A 19,084-nucleotide genomic window follows, 5' to 3' on the forward strand; every position below is an offset into this window, starting at 1 on the left:
AGGGCAGCACAATGACCAAAACACAGGTGACTTCTTCAGCGCCTGCTGTAGCAACACGTTAACATTTCTACTCAAATAATATGTCTGATGTAGGTAGAAACGTTTCTCTGCCCACCCCAGGGTACTGGCTGGCATGCGGTGTCAGGTTCTTGAAGGCCCACTGGATGTTTTGGTGCGACGCCAGCTGCCGAGTGAAGGTGGGCGACTGCTCACAGCACATGCGTAGGATGCCATAGTAGGCGGGCAACATGCCGCGATTGAAGAGCACCACCTCCTGGTCGTCGTGGTCAGCCAGGATGTAGTTGAAGGCGATGTTCTTGGTGACGACGGGGTTCTGCACCACCAGGCGAACATTCTCAGGACAGTCCACGCACACATTGTACCAGAAGGACAGCAGCGCCTGTTTGTTGTGGTTTGTGGCGATGGCTGGCTCCGAGAGTTTGGGCTGAGAACACCAACAGGCAACACCGTAAGTGTGATCACATCAGACACACGTCAACAGACCCAAACAAAAAAAACTATACAGTCAACCCGGAAAGTTAACCGTGAGTGGACATTCTGCTTCTGCCAGATTTGAATTTAACAAACAAATGTATGAGAACAAAAACAACTGTCAAGTAGAACTGCAACAAATGATTATTTGGATCATAGATGAATCTGATGGGGTTTCGACACAATCAATTAATCGGATTAGCGGGGAATTTTTTTAAAAATGTGCCAGGGAAACAATTTTTCTCTTTCCATCACTTTATTTAACGACAGAACATTATTTGAAAACAACATACTTGAAAATCAACAAATCGTCAAATGTCCCTTGGCTGTTGAAATATAAAATAATAAAGAATAAAACTGTTTATAACAAAGAACAAAAATAATTATTTCAAATGGCATTGCTTTATCAAAGTGCTGAGTTGCCGTAAAACAACATTGAAACATATAAATGTTATAAAATATATGGTGAAAAAAGAGGTATTTTTGTTGCTGCAAATGAGCAATTAGCATAACCAGTTAACCATAAAACCTAAATCAAAAACTGTAGCCGACTCATTATATGTGCAACATTCTCTGTATAACTTGTAAACTATGTGGTCATTTCACAATGACACATGTGACTCAAGTCTCTTTCTCTAAAACTGTATTGTAGCATTATTAGTTATTATTACTATTATTATTGTTGCTATTATTATTACTATATAAATAAAAATAAATTAAAAATTATTAGAATTTGTACTACATTTGACTCTTTTACAACAACAAAAGCTGAGCCATTAATTATTATACAGAAAACAAATGCACAAACATGCTGAAATGCCAGCAGCTTAATGCTAACTTTAACACTGAAAACGCCATAGACATGCTAATGCGTTAGCATCGGCGTTAGCATAAAATACATCTATCAACTGTTTCAGAAGACCATAACAGGTCAGTTTAACATAAAAAAAAGGTAAATATTCCTCACAGACATATGCTCTTTAGGGTTTTTGTGGAGAAAAATTAAGATAAAGCAAAATAAAACAAATGAAACCAACGAAGCAGCAGCTCGAAGCACTCCTTCATTGGCTCAAGATTCAAAGCAAAGCTCGGTTGATTATATGGAAGAAACTAAACATATGCAGTAAAACAAAGTTATTTAGCAACTAATTGATGACTAAATTAGTTGACAACTATTTTAATAATCGATTTTAATTGATTAACTCGATTATTTGTTCCAGCTCTACTGTCAAAGTTCATGTGCTTGATTAGTGCAAGATGAAAAGACCACAAGAACCTCCTTCTGAGTCACAGGATCCCGTACAGAAGAACCAGCAAGATGAAAATCTCAGGAAAACATGTGACTATCCAGACAAACAAGATGACCCCAGCTGGCGACATGAACCAACAAACCACAGCTTGAACCAAAGCCATACAAGCTGTCGACGGTCTACAATTTTTTGAGTAATTATACCATTTGTAACAAAGAGGAATATTATTTTTTGGCATCAGATATTTTGATGGGAAAAGGGTCATTTTAAGAAAGACTGTGTGTTATGTAAAAAGCACATTATGAATGATATCCAAGGCTCAATCAGTATTTGTGCAAGAAAGCGCACACCAAAAGTATAGGGTGCAGCGCCCGTTAACCAGTTTAGAAAAATCATTGGTAACACAAAGTGTTCTGTTTTTTCCTTTTAAAAAAATAAACAAAACATAGGGCAGATTCCTAAATGTACCTGGAAGAGGTTCCAAAGGTCCATGAAGTAGCTGGAGAACATGAGTTTCTCAGTCTTTGAGATGAGGCAGTAGGTCATAAAGCTGAAATATTGGACCAGTTTGGTGGTGCCGTGCACGCTGGCATCCACGTACAGTTTGGCGCGTCCCAGCAGCCCCAGCAACAGCTTGTAGACTTGGTGCAGAACCACGGTGGTGTCAGGTGACAGCGGGAGCTCGCGGGTTGGAAGGTGAAGGGAGCGAGTGGAGCGAAACATCTGGCGGAAGGGGTTGCTGGGGATGAGAGATACAAGGAGGTACGCTGCCGCTGGAGGGAGGAGACGGAGGTACAGTTAGGATCAGGAACCAGATGACAGGACAGTGTCAACACGGAGCCAAGAGGTCATTTCTCTTTAACAGTCAAGTCAATTCAAGCAGCAAACTGGAACCTGAACCCTGAAAGGGCTCTGCTTCTGAGGCTCTTACATGTGCGGACTCTGGGATAGTTGTGGGCCAGCAGAAAGCGTTCTACCCAGTTCTCCATGTTCTGCAGAACCCAGCTGTGAGCCAGTTTGTTCCGGGGCGTCTGGACGGCCAGCCAGTCCAGACACTGAGACGGGTTGTACTCTATCACCTGGAAGGAAGAAGAAGCATCAACAAGACCGAACAAAACATAGTGGCAGGGACATGTACAGTAATGTTCAGAATAATAGTAGCATCTGCTGTTGATGCTACAAACTCAAAACTATTATGTTCAAACTGCTTTTTTTTATCAATCCTGTGAATCACTAAACTAGTATTTAGTTGTATAACCAAAGCTTTTCATGATTTCTTCACATCTGCAAGGCATTAATTTTGTTGGTTTGGAACCAAGATTTTGCTGGTTTACTAGTGTGCTTGGGGTCACTGTCTTGTTGAAACACCCATTTCAAGGGCATGTCCTCTTCAACATAAGACAACATGACCTCTTCAAGTATTTTGACATATCCAAACTGATCCATGATACCTGGTATGTGATATATAGGCCCAACACCATAGTAGGAGAAACATGCCCATATCATGATGCTTGCACCACCATGCTTCACTGTCTTCACTGTGAACTGTGGCTTGAATTCAGAGTTTGGGGGTCGTCTCACAAACTGTCTGCGGCCCTTGGACCCAAAAAGAACAATTTTACTCTCATCAGTCCACAAAATATTCCTCCATTTCTCTTTAGGCCAGTTGATGTGTTCTTTGGCAAATTGTAACCTCTTCTTCACATGTCTTTTATTTAACAGAGGAACTTTGCGGGGGATTCTTGCAAATAAATTAGCTTCACACAGGCGTCTTCTCACTGTCACAGCACTTACAGGTAACTCCAGACTGTCTTTGATCATCCTGGAGCTGATCAATGGGTGAGCCTTTGCCATTCTGGTTATTCTTCTATCCATTTTGATGGCTGTTTTCTGTTTTCTTCCACGCGTCTCTGTTTTTTTTTTGTTTTTTTGTCCATTTTAAAGCATTGGTGATCATTGTAGATGAACAGCCTATAATTTTTTGCACCTGCGTATAAGTTTTCCCCTCTCCAATCAACTTTTTAATCAAACTACGCTGTTCTCCTGAACAATGTCTTGAACGTCCCATTTTTCTCAGGCTTTCAAAGAGAAAAGCATGTTCAACAGGTGCTGGCTTCATCCTTAAATAGGGGACACCTGATTCACACCTGTTTGTTCCACAAAACTGACAAACTCACTGACTGAATGCCACACTACTATTATTGTGAACACCCCCTTTTCTACTTTTTTTTTTACTAATAGCCCAATTTCATAGCCTTAAGAGTGTGCATATCATGAATGCTTGGTCTTGTTGGATTTGTGAGAATCTACTGAATCTACTGGCACCTTGTTTCCCATGTAACAATAAGAAATATACTCAAAACCTGGATTAATCTTTTAGTCACATTGCACTACTATTATTCTGAACACTACTGTATAACCTGTAATGGGACCAGGTGGGAAGATGCTGGAAAATAAATTAAAAGCAGTAAATTTAAAAGTTACCTCCCAGATTCGCTGCAGGATATAAGAGGCAAAGGAAGGCATGCCTGGTGGTCCGCCTGCAAACTCCATGAGCATCGTCAGCAGCTTGAAGAAAGGGTTGGCTGCCTGACGAAACAAGATTTAGTTTTAAATTCACATTTCAGATTACAAAAAACTCATCTCAGAACATAACAGTGAGGCATGAAGGCGTCCTGTGTAGACCCTGGGGCCTTGCTGAGAAGTGAGTAAGAGTCGACCACTCCTCCTGGATGGGACACCAGCCCACCGCAGGTCACTGCCCCAACCAAAGGCTGGTACACATTTATGCACCTGCATGTTGATTTGCCACATTTTTGCTGGATGTCTTTCCTGACACAACTCCATGTGACATGGAGAATGGATGGTTTTTTTTGGATGTTGTGTTAAAAGTCAAGTCAAAGTTTATATAACTAATAAAGCTGAGCATGATACGTGCGCGGCTTACCTCAGGAGTTAGCTTTGCGATGGAGGTGAAGAGCATTGACACAATCTGCAGACACACCAGTCAAGACTTTAATAGTCATCTGCACTTCTTCAAACTAGATTTTGTTTCATGATCACTTTTGTTTGTTAAAAACATGAGATAGATCTGGTTTTCATCTTGGCCATTCTACGTGTTTTGTGTTCTATCCGTGTGCAGACTGTACATGCTCGGCCAGGCGGTTGTTGTAGCGACAGAGACTGAAGATCAAGTTGCAGGTCTGTCTGATGTTGATGCCGTCTCGGATGTGTTGGAAGAGGAAGGGGAAGCCTTTCCCGCCGGTCAGCGCCGCCATGTCGCTCTGCGACAAAGTCAGGTGTCTGAAGGTGAAGGAGGGACAACGTTAGTTTGTATTTGAGGACGTCAGCTCAGACATGCAAACAAAGCAACACAGCAAGCAGCATTTGTCTGTTCGCTCATCGACTCCATTTCCAACAAACTTCGTATATGGATGAAGGTCGAGCCCAGAACTGCCCTCAGAAGATTTGTTTCTGCAAAGGTCAAAATTCACAATTCCAGCTCCCACCAATTTTAAACTTGGCCTGCATATGTAGGTGGGTTCTGTTATTTTGGAGGCAAGATCAAAGCTTAATCATGGGTCAAAGGCCAAAATTGAACTTTTCCACACTGATCTGCACCAAACTGGCAGGCATATGGAGGTGGGTTCCAGAATTACCCAGCAAGACTGAGCTTGCTAAAGGTCAATCTGCGGCTCTAAGGTCATGCCTGCATGTTAGTCTCCTCCTCTCGGGTCCTTTTGCTGATTTTTATTAAATTTGGTACTGCATGTCAGTAAAGACTGACCTCCAAAGTTGCCCTTAAAGAATTTATTTAGGCAAAGTTCACAATCAAGGAATTTGAAATTTCACCTAATTTGGACTATAGTAAACATTAAGGTGTATACCAGAACTGCCTCGGGAAGGTCAGCTAGAGGTCAATCGTTTGAGTGGCGGTCAAGCTCATTGGGGTCAAATGTCAGACTGCCACAGCCTTTACTGTCTTCATGCCCATGGCTACAGCACTGAAATTACAATGTTTAACAGCGAACTGATATTCAGCCTAATTTTGCTGTTGTCATAATTCCGTTACTACAGAACTGTGCGAACAAAAACCCTGTTTTATAAGAGTGTGACGTCAAAATCTGAAAGCGGAGGACAGAGGCACTTTGTTTTCATTTTGTGACAGTTATCTGTGTGTGTGTGTGTGTGTGTCACACTCGTACCTCTCAGAGCGAGACTGCTCCACCAGCAGGGCAATGAGGGCAATCATCTTCTCCAGAGCCGCAGGACGATACTTCTCCTCTGCCAGGGACAAGATGTCCTCCTCTTCGTCCTCCTCCTCCCCCTCCTCCTCTGACAGAACCTCCACCTGAGGCTGAGAGGCGACACTCATTTGGAACCATGAATAAAAAGGCTTCAAAGCAAGCAGCTAGAAATTTATATCAGCCCGTTTTAAACCAAAAAACAGCTCAATTTGAGACCAACTGATTTTTTCACGAGTCGTCCATAAACGTTTCTTTACATTTTGAATAAGTAATGTGGAGTTTCATCTATTAAGCTTTTCTGATTATTTCTGAGAGTTATTTGTAAGCCTGACTGGTTAAAAAATAATTTGTTGTGAAATGTTAAGAAAAAGTGCGATGGTTAAGAAACTTTTGTGTTTTTTTTTTGTTTTTTTTTAGTTATTTAAATACTGCAAAGTCAGTTCTCATTAAAAATGTTTTAAATTAATATATACAACGTTATTACAGGCGGTGAGGAAAAACATTTAGGTTTCAGCAATCATGAGCCAAAAAGATTTTTCTGTAAGGCGACAACATACATTAAATTAAGAAAGTTACAAAGATTAATTTGGCTATTTTTTTTCTCTGACAAAGAATAAACACAATATTTTCCAAAGTATAATTTGCAGGCTTTTTTTTTTTTTTTTGCTACTCTTTGGAGGACCTCCAACTTTCACTCTGGTGTGACATACATACAAAAATTTTAATTAAAAAAAAGGCAATAAAAAATCCACTACAATGCACAAAAATCCCAGTTTAAAGGTGCTGGTAGTAGAGAAAAAATGTGACTCATACACGCTTTTCCGCCATTCAATGTGCACTTTCTGACAGGTGCAGCCTACACACTCCAGAAATGAATTCGGATCATATTAACAACAACAAATGAAACTGAAATAAACAAACAGCCAAGAAACAGTGTGTGTTTAAACTTACATTTTCAGGTCCTTTGGTACCCATATAAAAATGCACCATGATGGAGATGGCTTGCAGTGACAACAGAAACTGACTCTGTGGGAGCGAGCACACACACACACACACGCGTGCACACCTTGACTTACTGTCCTGCGATTTGTTTAGTGACATAAAATATTTGCATAGTTAATTTCATGCAAGAGCAGCACATTCAGAACTGTGCAGAACCGACCTCTTCCTCTCCCATCTTGGCAAATTCGTGGAGAAAGGCAAAGTACTCGGTCAGGTGTTTGCTGTGGGGCTTGACGCCGTGCTCCATGATGGACAGGAGGGTCTTTACAAAGCGCGTCACGCAGGACCGGCTGCCGATGTCCTCCACTGAACTGTCCATGTCGTCGGACCTGAGTGCAAAAGCAAAAGAAAATCATAACTTCGCAATTCAGAAGCTTCACGCTGTCAGCATTTAAAGTCTAAATTTTAATTCATTAATGTGGAGGCGTAGAGTTTTTCTCAAAGTGCGGAGTGACGCCGGCTCCTGTTCGGGTTTCACACACACTCTGATAAATGACTACAGAACAAACACATCCCCTTTAAACCTCGAGCACAGATTAGCACAGAATGGAAACAACAGACATTTCTAATGTGTAAGAATGAAAATGAAATAATACAACTCTGTGGATAAACGTCCTGAGCTGTACAATCATACCTCAGACTAGAGCCCGACCGATATGGATTTTTTTGAGGCCGATGCCGATAACGATATTTAGATGGAAAAACATGCCGATAATCGATAAATCGGCTGATTTGCCGATAAATCAGCCGATATATTTTTTTTTTTTTATGTGGGGTGAATGTAATCGCAAAGTTATTACAAACATCCTTATAAACTTACTTGTATGCTTTTGTCAGCCGATCAGTGCAGTGTGACGGCGAACTATGGGGGCCGGTGATGAACACATTTACGCAGGGGTGTAAGCAGCTCTCAGTTGAATGGAGTCAGAGCTCCATCTACTGGACAAATGGTGCAAGGACATTTTACACTGCTGACACAAACATTATTCCAGTAACTGTTCTGTTTATGAGAAATTATCGGCGTTCTATCGGAAAAATTTCAGCCGATAGTGAGTACTTTAAAAAGGGCTTATATCGGCCAATAATATCGGCCGGCCAATATATCGGTCGGGCTCTACCTCAGACTGCCAAGAAAATACATGTTTAATTAGATAAGACTTGGGGGAGAGGAATTAAATCAAGGTAATTTATATGTGGTTCAATTGTGCACCAGAGCAGAAAGTTTAAAGGTCATTTTCCATTAATGCCTTAAATATGTCTGATGTACCTTAACCATCCTGAAAGAAAGAAATTTTCATACCACCAAGAGGCTGAATTTAAATAAATCTCACTGTGGGATGACTTTAAAGCTGTGTGGAGTTTGTTTTATTTGTGCGGGTGTAACGTACCCGTCCTCCATCCCGGGTTGTAAGTAGAGGTGAGCGTGAACCGGCCGCAGCCTCTGGATGACGTGAATACACAACCTTTGAAACATCTGAAAGACAGGAGCAGAGTGGAGTAAATGTTGAGGTGACAGCTCTTTCTTCTCCCTTGAACATTGCATACTGCTCCACGTTTAGTTAAAAATGCCGTTTGAGGTTATCTTCCTTCAGAAGGGCAGCTTTCAGCTTGCATATGAGGCAGGTGGTGTTCCGCTTAAACTCCACAAAGAAATCATCAGTTTCCCACCTCTCCTGAAACACTCCGTGCTTGACATCAACCTTTTTTGAGCCTTTGAAAGAGACATTTTAAATTAAGTTTTGAGGATGTTGGCAGTCTGCCTAATGTTTTTTTTTTCTGCCTGTTTGGGTTCACGTGGTAAATATGCTGCATTCAGGGTCACCTTGGAAATCTGACATTTTATTTTTCAGCAGCAGGAACTGGGAGACTAGTCAGGATTGAGGGAAAGATGAATGCAGCAATGTACAGAGACATCCTGGATGAAAACCTGCTCCAGAGCGCTCTTGACCTCAGACTGGAGCGACGGTTCATCTTTCAGCAGGACAATGACCCTAAACACACAGCCAAGATATCAAAGGTGTGTCTTCAGGACAACTCTGTGAATGTCCTTGAGTGGCCCAGTCAGAGCCCAGACCTGAATCTGACTGAACATCTCTGGAGAGATCTGAAAATGTCTGTGCACCGACGCTCCCCATCCAACCTGATGGAACTTGAGAGTTGCTGCAAAGAGGAATGGACCAAACTGCCCAAAGATAGGTGGACCAAGCTTGTGGCATCATATTCAAGAAGACTTGAGGCTGCAATTGCTGCCAAAGGTGCATCAACAAAGTATTGAGCAAAGGCTGTGAATACTTATGGACATGTGATTTATTAGCTTTTTATTTTTAATAAAGTTGCAAAAATAAAAAAACAACCCTTTTTCATGTTGTCATTATGGGGTGTTGCGAGTAGAATTTTGAGGGGAAAAGAATGAATTTACTCCATGTTGGAATAAGGCTGTAACATAATAAAATGTGGAAAAACTGAAGCGCTGTGAATAGGATACACACAAAAACATAAGACGGGAATGATGTCACTCTCACAAAAATGACCCAGTCATAAGACTTAATGCTTACAAAGGCTAATAATTACATTTTAATATTTGCAAATCAAGAATCTTCATTCTTATAAGAATGTTGTTTCGTTTTGTTTTTTCCAATGACATAAAACTTGTCCCATACATTACTGGGAGCAGGGATTTGTCTGTGTGTGAGCGCAAGAAGAAAAAAAAAATTATTCCTTTTTGATAAACTCACCTGTCTGACGATTTGATTTGGACACTTAATGAGGATTTGCATCGGCCACCAGTTGTCATCAGCCATTCGATCTAAAAACCACTGGAAAAAATGAAATAAAGAGACCATGTGATGAGAGAAAACAAAAACATCCTCTGGCTGTAAACTATGACCAGGTTTAATTCATTTGTGCAGAAGACAAAACTGACTATAGGATAAAAACTGAGCAAACCTCGCAGGCAGCCTGGCTGTTGTTGAACTGTTTGGTGAGAAGTTCGATCCACTGCAGCATGGTGGGCTGAAAACAATACAGCAGCACACGAGACTGACATCAGCCACTCTGCTGCTCATGCTGGACTTCAGCTGCTGGGCTAACGCCAGCGCGTGATTGAACTTTGACAACCTGGACTGTATTTGTGGATATTCTGTCTATAATTTCTCATATTTTACAACAAACTCAACTGCTGAGATGTGGATGGATTTTAACAAAATGTCAGTTGACTGGAAATGAGACCAAAAAAAAAAAAAAATTTTTTAGCAAAGGTCAAGAGGTTTGATTTTCAACCTAATTTGGGCAAAATGTGGCACACTTAGGAGAAATCCAAAACTGCCCTGGCAAGGTCAGCCAGAGGTCAGTCATTTGGAAAAAAAAGTCAAGATCCCTGGGGTTAAATATCAGACTGCTGTAGCCATTAGTCTTCATGCCCACTGGTACCGATATGAGCAATTTAAGAAGTGCAGCTTGAACATTTCAGGGTTATAAACTTTATATTAACTGGATTATGAATCAACTGCTACAACCAAAAACATCCAGCAGCCAGAAGATTAAAAACAGGACGGACAAAACCGCAGCAGAGTGAGACAATCCCAAGACCACTGATGGATCAGGAGGTGTGATCACCGCTCATGTTCCTGCCACTTAAACATCCTCAAATTTCAGAACTAAAAAAAAATCAGCAGAAACTGATGTTTCCTGCAACTGTTGCACTCTGCCAACAAAACAAAGAAAATGACGGACATTCTAACACTTTAGCTGGAACGTGGGACGAAGTCACTGTCAAATCATTCTCAAGTCATCAATCTGCAAGTCCCAAGTCAGCTTGCAAACACTTGGTGGTCATTATAAGTTGAGACTTGACTTGAGACTTGCAGATTCATGACCTGAGAGTGACTTGATGGTGACGTCACCCCACCTCTGGCTGGTACTAAAGAGAGATTATTAATAATTTAATGTTTGTCTGTGGGTCCACAGTCAGAGTCCTACCAGCGTTCTTTACCTTCTCTTTGGAGTGAATGAAGGTCTCCAGAACAAAAGAAGTGCTGAGCTAGAAGTGAAAAAGAAACTCACATTAATGCTAAACATGGGCCAACCTGAGAAACGACCTTTGACTGGTGTGAACTAACTGCTGTGTTGTGGTCAGGTGATGGTCTAATGGTTAAGCAGTGGGCTTGAGACCATAGGATTCTTGGTTCAAAACCCCCATCAGAAAGGAAAATCACTAAGCATCAAAGCCATGACACAGTTGGGGGGTGTGTGTGTGTGTGTGTGTGTGTGTGTGTGTGTGTGTGTGTGTGTTGCTCACCTTGGCGGTCATGAGGGAGATGGCTTTTGGGTCGGGCAGGGTGCTGGGGATGCTGCTGCAGAGCTGCCACATAAACCTGAACCAAATAAACAGCAATTAACAGCTTCACACTAACTACAAAAGCCTGGGAGCAGAGCCTCAGCAGCTGTTCAACACTGGCAGCTACTGACAGAGAACTTCTCACTTTATCCGGAGTTAAGACAGCAGAGTTCCTTTCTTACCCGAAGTAGGTGTGTTCAAAGATGTTTTTGTCCTGGAGAAACTGCATGTTGTCATGCCAAATCCACTGAAAGACATGTGGGAATGTTAGAAGAGCAGAAGTGTCAGTAAAAACAGGTTGACATAGAGATGTAGTAACGATGCAGCATCGCTTCATGGTCCAGTAAAATACAGGTTTAGTCGCACTCTGACTTTATGAAGACACTTTTCCAAGTTTCAGTGCAAAATGCAAAACACAGGACCATCACAATAAGAGATTAAAATCTGGCGGATGGACGGCCACACTCAGGCGCACTGTGCTGTTGTAAAATTACACCTGATAATTATGGTGGTAATTCATCCACAGTACCTCAAGCAGATCGGGAGAGACGTCAGAACTGAAGTCCTTGCCGTTATCTTCTTCCAGCTCAACTCTCTTGTAGAAAAGCATGTAGGCACTGTGTGTCTGCAGGTTCAACAGCGCGGTCAGCGTTTCACCACATCATCAAAAACACTTAAGATGAAGAGCTGGAAAAGCCTCACCTTCTCAAAGGAGAAATCCATGAACTTGTCTGTGACAGAGTCGTACGTTTTAGTCTGTAAGACAAAGTAACTCTATGAAACCCAAAGTAAAACAGTGAACGACGACCTTTTGGTTCTGCAGACAGCCGCTTGTACCGTCATTTCCCCTCCGAAGCACTCGGAGGCCAGCTGGGCCGAGTCGAAAGGCTTCACCTCTGCATCATTGAACAGATACCTGCAAAGGACAAAGACACTCCGCTGAAGGTGTTTATTCAGCAGTTTCCTCTCTCAATATCACAGATCTCTGCACACTGACATTTATATTCTTTGTATTTCAGTGTGATGGAATTTTGAGTGTATTAAAAATAATTAGAAATGTTGCATGAAGACTCTGCACAGTTCTTTGTGTTCTGATGGGAAATGATGTCTCCACACACACGGTGCAGAAATGTGCGTCCTCCCTCACCACTTGTTGTTCTTGTAGGCGTGTGGGTTGACGATGTCTCTGATGAAGCTGTAGTAATGTCCACCATCCGCCGTCCCAGTGTGGACAGTCACCCCGATGAGGTCGTACTCGTAGCTCTCCGTGACCTTTACTTCTCCTTCTTCCCGAAATCCTGCAGCCCACAACAACTCTGATAACAGCCGCATCCAAAACCCACCCAAGCCCTTTCTCTACTTGTAGTCTGTATGCACAACCTACTACTATAAGAAACACCACAGCACCCCCCCACACCACACCACAATGTTCAGGTGAGTCAAAACACCTGTTCGAAGTACTTTTCATCCAGGCATAACACATTATATGGTCATTTTCACAGTAACACATAGTAGTCACGGACTTTTAATACTGCTTGTTTGGTTAAGTATTAGACATTTCAAACATATAAAACTGTAAAAAAAATTAAGTTCTACCTCCCCAGATTTAAATTTTGAAAGAGCAAATTTGAAAATGAAAACAGTTCGTGGTAATCTTTTACAAACAAAATTATAATAATACAGTACTGTGACATAATAAAGTCACCATGCAAAAAATGAAAACTATGACGACATTAGTTTTAGGTCATATCACCCACCCCAAGTTTAAAATATTTTCCTTCAGAAGGTAAAAAATATTCTGATATACTCCTTTAAGTCTTTTTGTCTCAAGAATTAGGTTATGTCCTCCTAAATTAAATGTAAATGAGTCCACCCACCACTTTAATCATACCTTAGATCTTGTTCTGACTTACGGTATGGAAATTGAAGACTTAACAGTATTCCCTGAAAACCCCCTTCTGTCTGATCATTTCTTAATAACATTTACATTTACTTTGATGGACTACCCAGCAGTGGGGAATAAGTTTCATTACAGTAGAAGTCTTTCAGAAAGCGCTGTAACTATGTTTAAGGATATGATTCCTTCTTTATGTTTTACAGGGCAGAGTAGTTACCTAAACTCTGTAAGTGAGATAGAGTATCTCATCAATAGTTTTACATCCTCATTGAAGACAACTTTGGATGCTGTAGCTCCTCTGAAAAAGAGAGCTTTAAATCAGAAGTGCCTGACTCCGTGGTATAACTCACAAACTCGCAGCTTAAAGCAGATAACCCGTAAGTTGGAGAGGAAATGGCATCTCACTAATTTAGAAGATCTTCACTTAGCCTGGAAAAAGAGTCTGTTGCTCTATAAAAAAGCCCTCCGTAAAGCTAGGACATCTTACTACTCATCACTAATTGAAGAAAATAAGAACAACCCCAGGTTTCTTTTCAGCACTGTAGCCAGGCTGACAAAGAGTCAGAGCTCTGTTGAGCCGAGTATTCCTTTAACTTTAACTAGTAATGACTTCATGACTTTCTTTGCTAATAAAATTTTAACTATTAGAGAAAAAATTACTCATAACCATCCCAAAGACATATCGTTCTCTTTGGCTGCTTTCAGTGATGCCGGTATTTGGTTAGACTCTTTCTCTCCGATTGTTCTGTCTGAGTTATTTTCATTAGTTACTTCCTCCAAACCATCAACATGTCTATTAGACCCCATTCCTACCAGGCTGCTCAAGGAAGCCCTACCATTAATTAATGCTTCGATCTTAAATATGATCAATCTATCTTTATTAGTTGGCTATGTACCACAGGCTTTTAAGGTGGCAGTAATTAAACCATTACTTAAAAAGACATCACTTGACCCAGCTATCTCAGCTAATTATAGGCCAATCTCCAACCTTCCTTTTCGCTCAAAAATTCTCGAAAGGGTAGTTGTAAAACAGCTAACTGATCATCTGCAGAGGAATGGTCTATTTGAAGAGTTTCAGTCAGGTTTCAGAATTCATCATAGTACAGGAACAGCATTAGTGAAGGTTACAAATGATCTTCTTATGGCCTCAGACAGTGGACTCATCTCTGTGCTTGTTCTGTTAGACCTCAGTGCTGCTTTTGATACTGTTGACCATAAAATTTTATTACAGAGATTAGAGCATGCCATAGGTATTAAAGGCACTGCGCTGCGGTGGTTTGAATCATATTTATCTAATAGATTACAATTTGTTCATGTAAATGGGGAATCTTCTTCACAGACTAAGGTTAATTATGGAGTTCCACAAGGTTCTGTGCTAGGACCAGTTTTATTCACTTTATACATGTTTCCCGTAGGCAGTATTATTAGACAGCATTGCTTAAATTTTCATTGTTACGCAGATGATACCCAGCTTTATCTATCCATGAAGCCAGAGGACACACACCAATTAGCTAAACTGCAGGATTGTCTTACAGACATAAAGACATGGATGACCTCTAATTTCCTGCTTTTAAACTCAGATAAAACTGAAGTTATTGTACTTGGCCCCACAAATCTTAGAAACATGGTGTCTAACCAGATCCTTACTGTGGATGGCATTACCCTGACCTCTAGTAATACTGTGAGAAATCTTGGAGTCATTTTTGATCAGGATATGTCATTCAATACGCATATTAAACAAATATGTAGGACTGCTTTTTTGCATTTACGCAATATCTCTAAAATTACAAAGGTCTTGTCTCAGAGTGATGCTGAAAAACTAATTCATGCATTTATTTCCTCTAGACTGGACTATTGTAATTCATTATTATCAGGTTGTCCTAAAAGTTCCCTGAAAAGCCTTCAGTTAATTCAAAATGCTGCAGCTAGAGTACTGACAGGGACTAGAAGGAGAGCGCATATCTCACCCATATTGGCCTCTCTTCATTGGCTTCCTGTTAATTCTAGAATAGAATTTAAAATTCTTCTTCTTACTTATAAAGTTTTGAATAATCAGGTCCCATCTTATCTTAGGGACCTCATAGTACCATATCACCCCAATAGAGCGCTTCACTCTCAGACTGCAGGCTTACTTGTAGTTCCTAGGGTTTGTAAGAGTAGAATGGGAGGCAGAGCCTTCAGCTTTCAGGCTCCTCTCCTCTGGAACCAGCTCCCAATTCAGATCAGGGAGACAGACACCCTCTCTACTTTTAAGATTAGGCTTAAAACTTTCCTTTTTGCTAAAGCTTATAGTTAGGGCTGGATCAGGTGACCCTGAACCATCCCTTAGTTATGCTGCTATAGACAGACTGCTGAGGAGTTCCCATAATGCACTGAGTGTTTCTTTCTCTTTTTGCTCTATATGCACCACTCTGCATTTAATCATTAGTGATTGATCTCTGCTCCCCTCCACAGCATGTCTTTTTCCTGATTCTCTCCCTCAGCCCCAACCAGTCCCAGCAGGAGACCGCCCCTCCCTGAGCCTGGTTCTGCTGGAGGTTTCTTCCTGTTAAAAGGGAGTTTTTCATTCCCACTGTCACCAAGTGCTTGCTCACAGGGGGTCGTTTTGACCGTTGGGGTTTTTCCGTAATTATTGTATGGCTTTTGCCTTACAATATAAAGCGCCTTGGGGCAACTGTTTGTTGTGATTTGGCGCTATATAAATAAAATTGATTTGATTTGATTTAAATTACATTTCTTCTCACTGCAGGATGTTGGTTGTGAACAAGGACAAACAACAAATCTCATCTAGTGGTTTATAATAAATATCTCTGTTTCAGACCAGGATAGGGTGTGTGGGGGGGGGGGGGGGGGGGGTGTTAGCAGTGTGGTGTCTGGACGAACCCTCCTTGCGCTCTCCTTTGCCCATGAGGAAATCCTCCGTATAGGGCGTCATGTCGAGGCGCAGTGGAAAGGAGAAATGGGTGTTGACCTTCTCCTTCATCATGGTGACCATGTTGAAGGTGTAGCGCATGGTGTTGAAGCTCAGAATACGCGGCAGCTTCTTGAAACAAGCTCTGTTGGAGAGACAATAGTGAGAAATACTGTTTCCATCTGAATGCTGTCAGCCAGCAAGCGGCTCCACTGGACCAGTTTTGGGCTGAGCCGGTGTTGTGCTTGTTCCACTTTCTCGAACCTTTACCAATAATAATGTGGCTTATCAGCTTTGACCAGTTTGAAGAGATGAACTGTCTCTACCTTGATTCATCAAATGCACAAATATTTTACTGACTGCAAACAGATGTCTTTACAGTAGTGTTCAGAATAATAGTAGTGCTATGTGACTAAAAAGATAAATCCAGGTTTTGAGTATATTTCTTATTGTTACATGGGAAACAAGGTACCAGTAGATTCAGTAGATTCTCACAAATCCAACAAGACCAAGAATTCATGATATGCACACTCTTAAGGCTATGCAATTGGGCTATTAGTAAAAAAAAAAGTAGAAAAGGGAGTGTTCACAATAATAGTAGCATCTGCTGTTGACACTACAAAATCAAAACTATGACCTCTTCAAGTATTCTGACATATCCAAACTGATCCATGTTACCTGGTATGCGATATATAGGCCCAACACCATAGTAGGAGAAACATGCCCATATCATGATGCTTGGACCACCATGCTTCACTGTCTTCACTGTGAACTGTGGCTTGAATTCAGAGTTTGGGGGTCGTCTCACAAACTGTCTGTGGCCCTTGGACCCAAAAAGAACAATTTTACTCTCATCAGTCCACAAAATATTCCGCCATTTCTCTTTAGGCCAGTTGATGTGTTCTTTGGCAAATTGTAACCTCTTCTGCACATGTCTTTTATTTAACAGAGGGATTTGTGGGGGATTCTGCAAATAAATTAGCTTCACACAGGCGTCTTCTAACTGTCACAGCACTTACAGGTAACTCCAGACTGTCTTTGATCATCCTGGAGCTGATCAATGGGTGAGCCTTTGCCGTCCTGGTTATTCTTCTATCCATTTTGATGGTTGGTTTCCTGGTTGTTTTCTTCCATGTGTCTCTGTTTTGTTTTGTTTTTTGTCCATTTTAAAGCATTGGAGATCATTGTAGATGAACAACCTGTAATTTATTGCACCTGCGTATAAGTTTTCCCCTCCTCAATCAACTTTTTAATCAAACTACGCTGTTCTTCTGAACAATGTCTTGAATGTCCCATTTTCCTCAGGCTTTCAAAGAGAAAAGCATGTTCAACAGGTGCTGGCTTCATCCTTAAATAGGGGACACCTGATTCACACCTGTTTGTTCCACAAAGTTGACGAACTCACTGACTGAATGCCACACTACTATTATTGTGAACACCCCCTTTTCTACTTTTTTTTTTTTTTTTTTTTTTTTTTTACTAATAGCCCAATTTCATAGCCTTAAGAGTGTGCATATCATGAATGCTTGGTCTTGTCGGATTTGTGAGAATCTACTGAATCTAGTGGTACCTTGTTTCCCATGTAACAATAAGAAATATGCTCAAAACCTGGATTCATCTTTTTAGTCACATAGCACTACTATTATTCTGAACACTACTGTATTTACTCAGAATTTATTAAAAAATTCTCAAAGTGAAAACAGAAAATATCTGTGATGAAGTCCTCACTTGAACCAGTCAGCAGATGCAGGTTTTAAAGCATTTGAGTATGTTGTCTTCTGACCTTTTCTCTGCGCGGACCTTCTTTCCGCACTGGGAACAAGTGTACATGTTGTCGCCCTCCAGCGTGTCCTTAATGGTCACCTCATCAAGTGATTCCTAAAATAAGACCACAGACATGAGCGGCGATGTGATGAGGTTTGCAGATTTAAAGCTGCTGTGTTTTGGACACTCACGTAGATGTTCTTCATGTCAGCCACCTGACATCTGACTGTGTAAAACTCCTCTGCCGTTTGGCTGACGTGGTCACAGTCCTGCAGGACACAAAACACAAAACGTCAGCTGACAAGAAAAAAAGACATTAGGACTCAACTCAAATTCTTCTCTCAAAACATTTTCACCTTCTGAAGGCCCTATAAATGGTATCTTAAACATTAACACAGCGGCCAACAACTATTTTCTTTGTCAACATTTGATGGCGTCCTGTGACAGAAAGAGAGCAACACTCCCTGTGTGTGTGTGGTAATCAGTGCTTTTCTGTTGCTTGCTGTTAGGGTTAAACCTGCTAAAATGAGACAACCCAGACATTAGACACAGAAAATAACCACAAGAGACAGCAGGACACCTCCTCCGTTCCACCTTCACTCTCTCTGAAGTCTTTCTCTCTTTCCCCAGCTTTTATTTTAATATTTTAGATAAACACATAAGAGTGTGAAAAAGCAAGCATAAATCATTTTAGGTCTGTCTCCATACGGGTAAGACATTATTATGGGTTTTTTGACAGAGTCAAAACAGAGCTGGCTGCATCTGGTTTCACAGGGTCGTACAGTTCTTCTTCGAGGACAGTTAGCTAATTAGAGTTACACTGCTGTGCTCAGCTCACTTTCTCAGACATTCCATTCTCCTCAAAGAAAACAAAAGGTCACAGTATATGACCAGTAGTTCACTAGAAAATGAAAACCCACAACTAATGTATAGGACATTATAAATGATAACATATATGTAGAATTTCTCTAACACTTGTTTTCATCGGTGTACTGACTGTACATGCATGTGAGGACTGCCCCCCTCTCTACACCTTTGCCCCTCCCCATGTAGTCAATACACATAAAGGCGTGCACATAAGTGATGATCAATTACTCATGTGTGTTAAAAATGAATGATGTGCAGCAGAAAACAAAGAGAGATGCACATTTCCTACAAGCTGCCATCATCACTTTCCTCCAAAGG

The 19,084-nt window shown here is 41.1% G+C and overlaps 1 protein-coding gene and 1 long non-coding RNA gene across 4 annotated transcripts in view; one reads left to right on the forward strand and one right to left on the reverse strand.

The window, feature by feature from the left end:
• Positions 1 to 19,084, reverse strand: part of usp34 (ubiquitin specific peptidase 34) — a 98,259-nt gene that overhangs the window by 21,343 nt on the left and 57,832 nt on the right. For all 3 annotated transcript variants that reach the window (XM_034189180.1, XM_034189181.1, XM_034189182.1), the window contains 22 exons: positions 18,091 to 18,168; positions 17,919 to 18,013; positions 16,108 to 16,280; positions 12,475 to 12,625; positions 12,165 to 12,243; positions 12,030 to 12,083; positions 11,857 to 11,952; positions 11,510 to 11,574; positions 11,289 to 11,364; positions 10,983 to 11,030; positions 9,938 to 10,003; positions 9,727 to 9,807; positions 8,380 to 8,465; positions 7,152 to 7,320; positions 6,941 to 7,015; positions 5,948 to 6,099; positions 4,892 to 5,045; positions 4,690 to 4,734; positions 4,227 to 4,331; positions 2,674 to 2,821; positions 2,211 to 2,515; positions 116 to 445 (listed from right to left, as the gene is read on the reverse strand). In XM_034189180.1, coding sequence (XP_034045071.1) covers positions 116 to 445; positions 2,211 to 2,515; positions 2,674 to 2,821; positions 4,227 to 4,331; positions 4,690 to 4,734; positions 4,892 to 5,045; positions 5,948 to 6,099; positions 6,941 to 7,015; positions 7,152 to 7,320; positions 8,380 to 8,465; positions 9,727 to 9,807; positions 9,938 to 10,003; positions 10,983 to 11,030; positions 11,289 to 11,364; positions 11,510 to 11,574; positions 11,857 to 11,952; positions 12,030 to 12,083; positions 12,165 to 12,243; positions 12,475 to 12,625; positions 16,108 to 16,280; positions 17,919 to 18,013; positions 18,091 to 18,168 — 2,631 coding nt within the window. The remainder of the gene's footprint in view (positions 1 to 115; positions 446 to 2,210; positions 2,516 to 2,673; positions 2,822 to 4,226; positions 4,332 to 4,689; positions 4,735 to 4,891; positions 5,046 to 5,947; positions 6,100 to 6,940; positions 7,016 to 7,151; positions 7,321 to 8,379; positions 8,466 to 9,726; positions 9,808 to 9,937; positions 10,004 to 10,982; positions 11,031 to 11,288; positions 11,365 to 11,509; positions 11,575 to 11,856; positions 11,953 to 12,029; positions 12,084 to 12,164; positions 12,244 to 12,474; positions 12,626 to 16,107; positions 16,281 to 17,918; positions 18,014 to 18,090; positions 18,169 to 19,084) is intronic.
• On the forward strand, positions 365 to 1,750 carry LOC117527039. The gene is made up of 2 exons (XR_004565416.1): positions 365 to 469; positions 1,713 to 1,750. It is a non-coding gene; the product is annotated as an uncharacterized LOC117527039 (long non-coding RNA).

This window comes from Thalassophryne amazonica, chromosome 15 (assembly GCF_902500255.1).
Source record: "Thalassophryne amazonica chromosome 15, fThaAma1.1, whole genome shotgun sequence".
In the NCBI taxonomy this organism is placed as follows: domain Eukaryota; kingdom Metazoa; phylum Chordata; class Actinopteri; order Batrachoidiformes; family Batrachoididae; genus Thalassophryne; species Thalassophryne amazonica.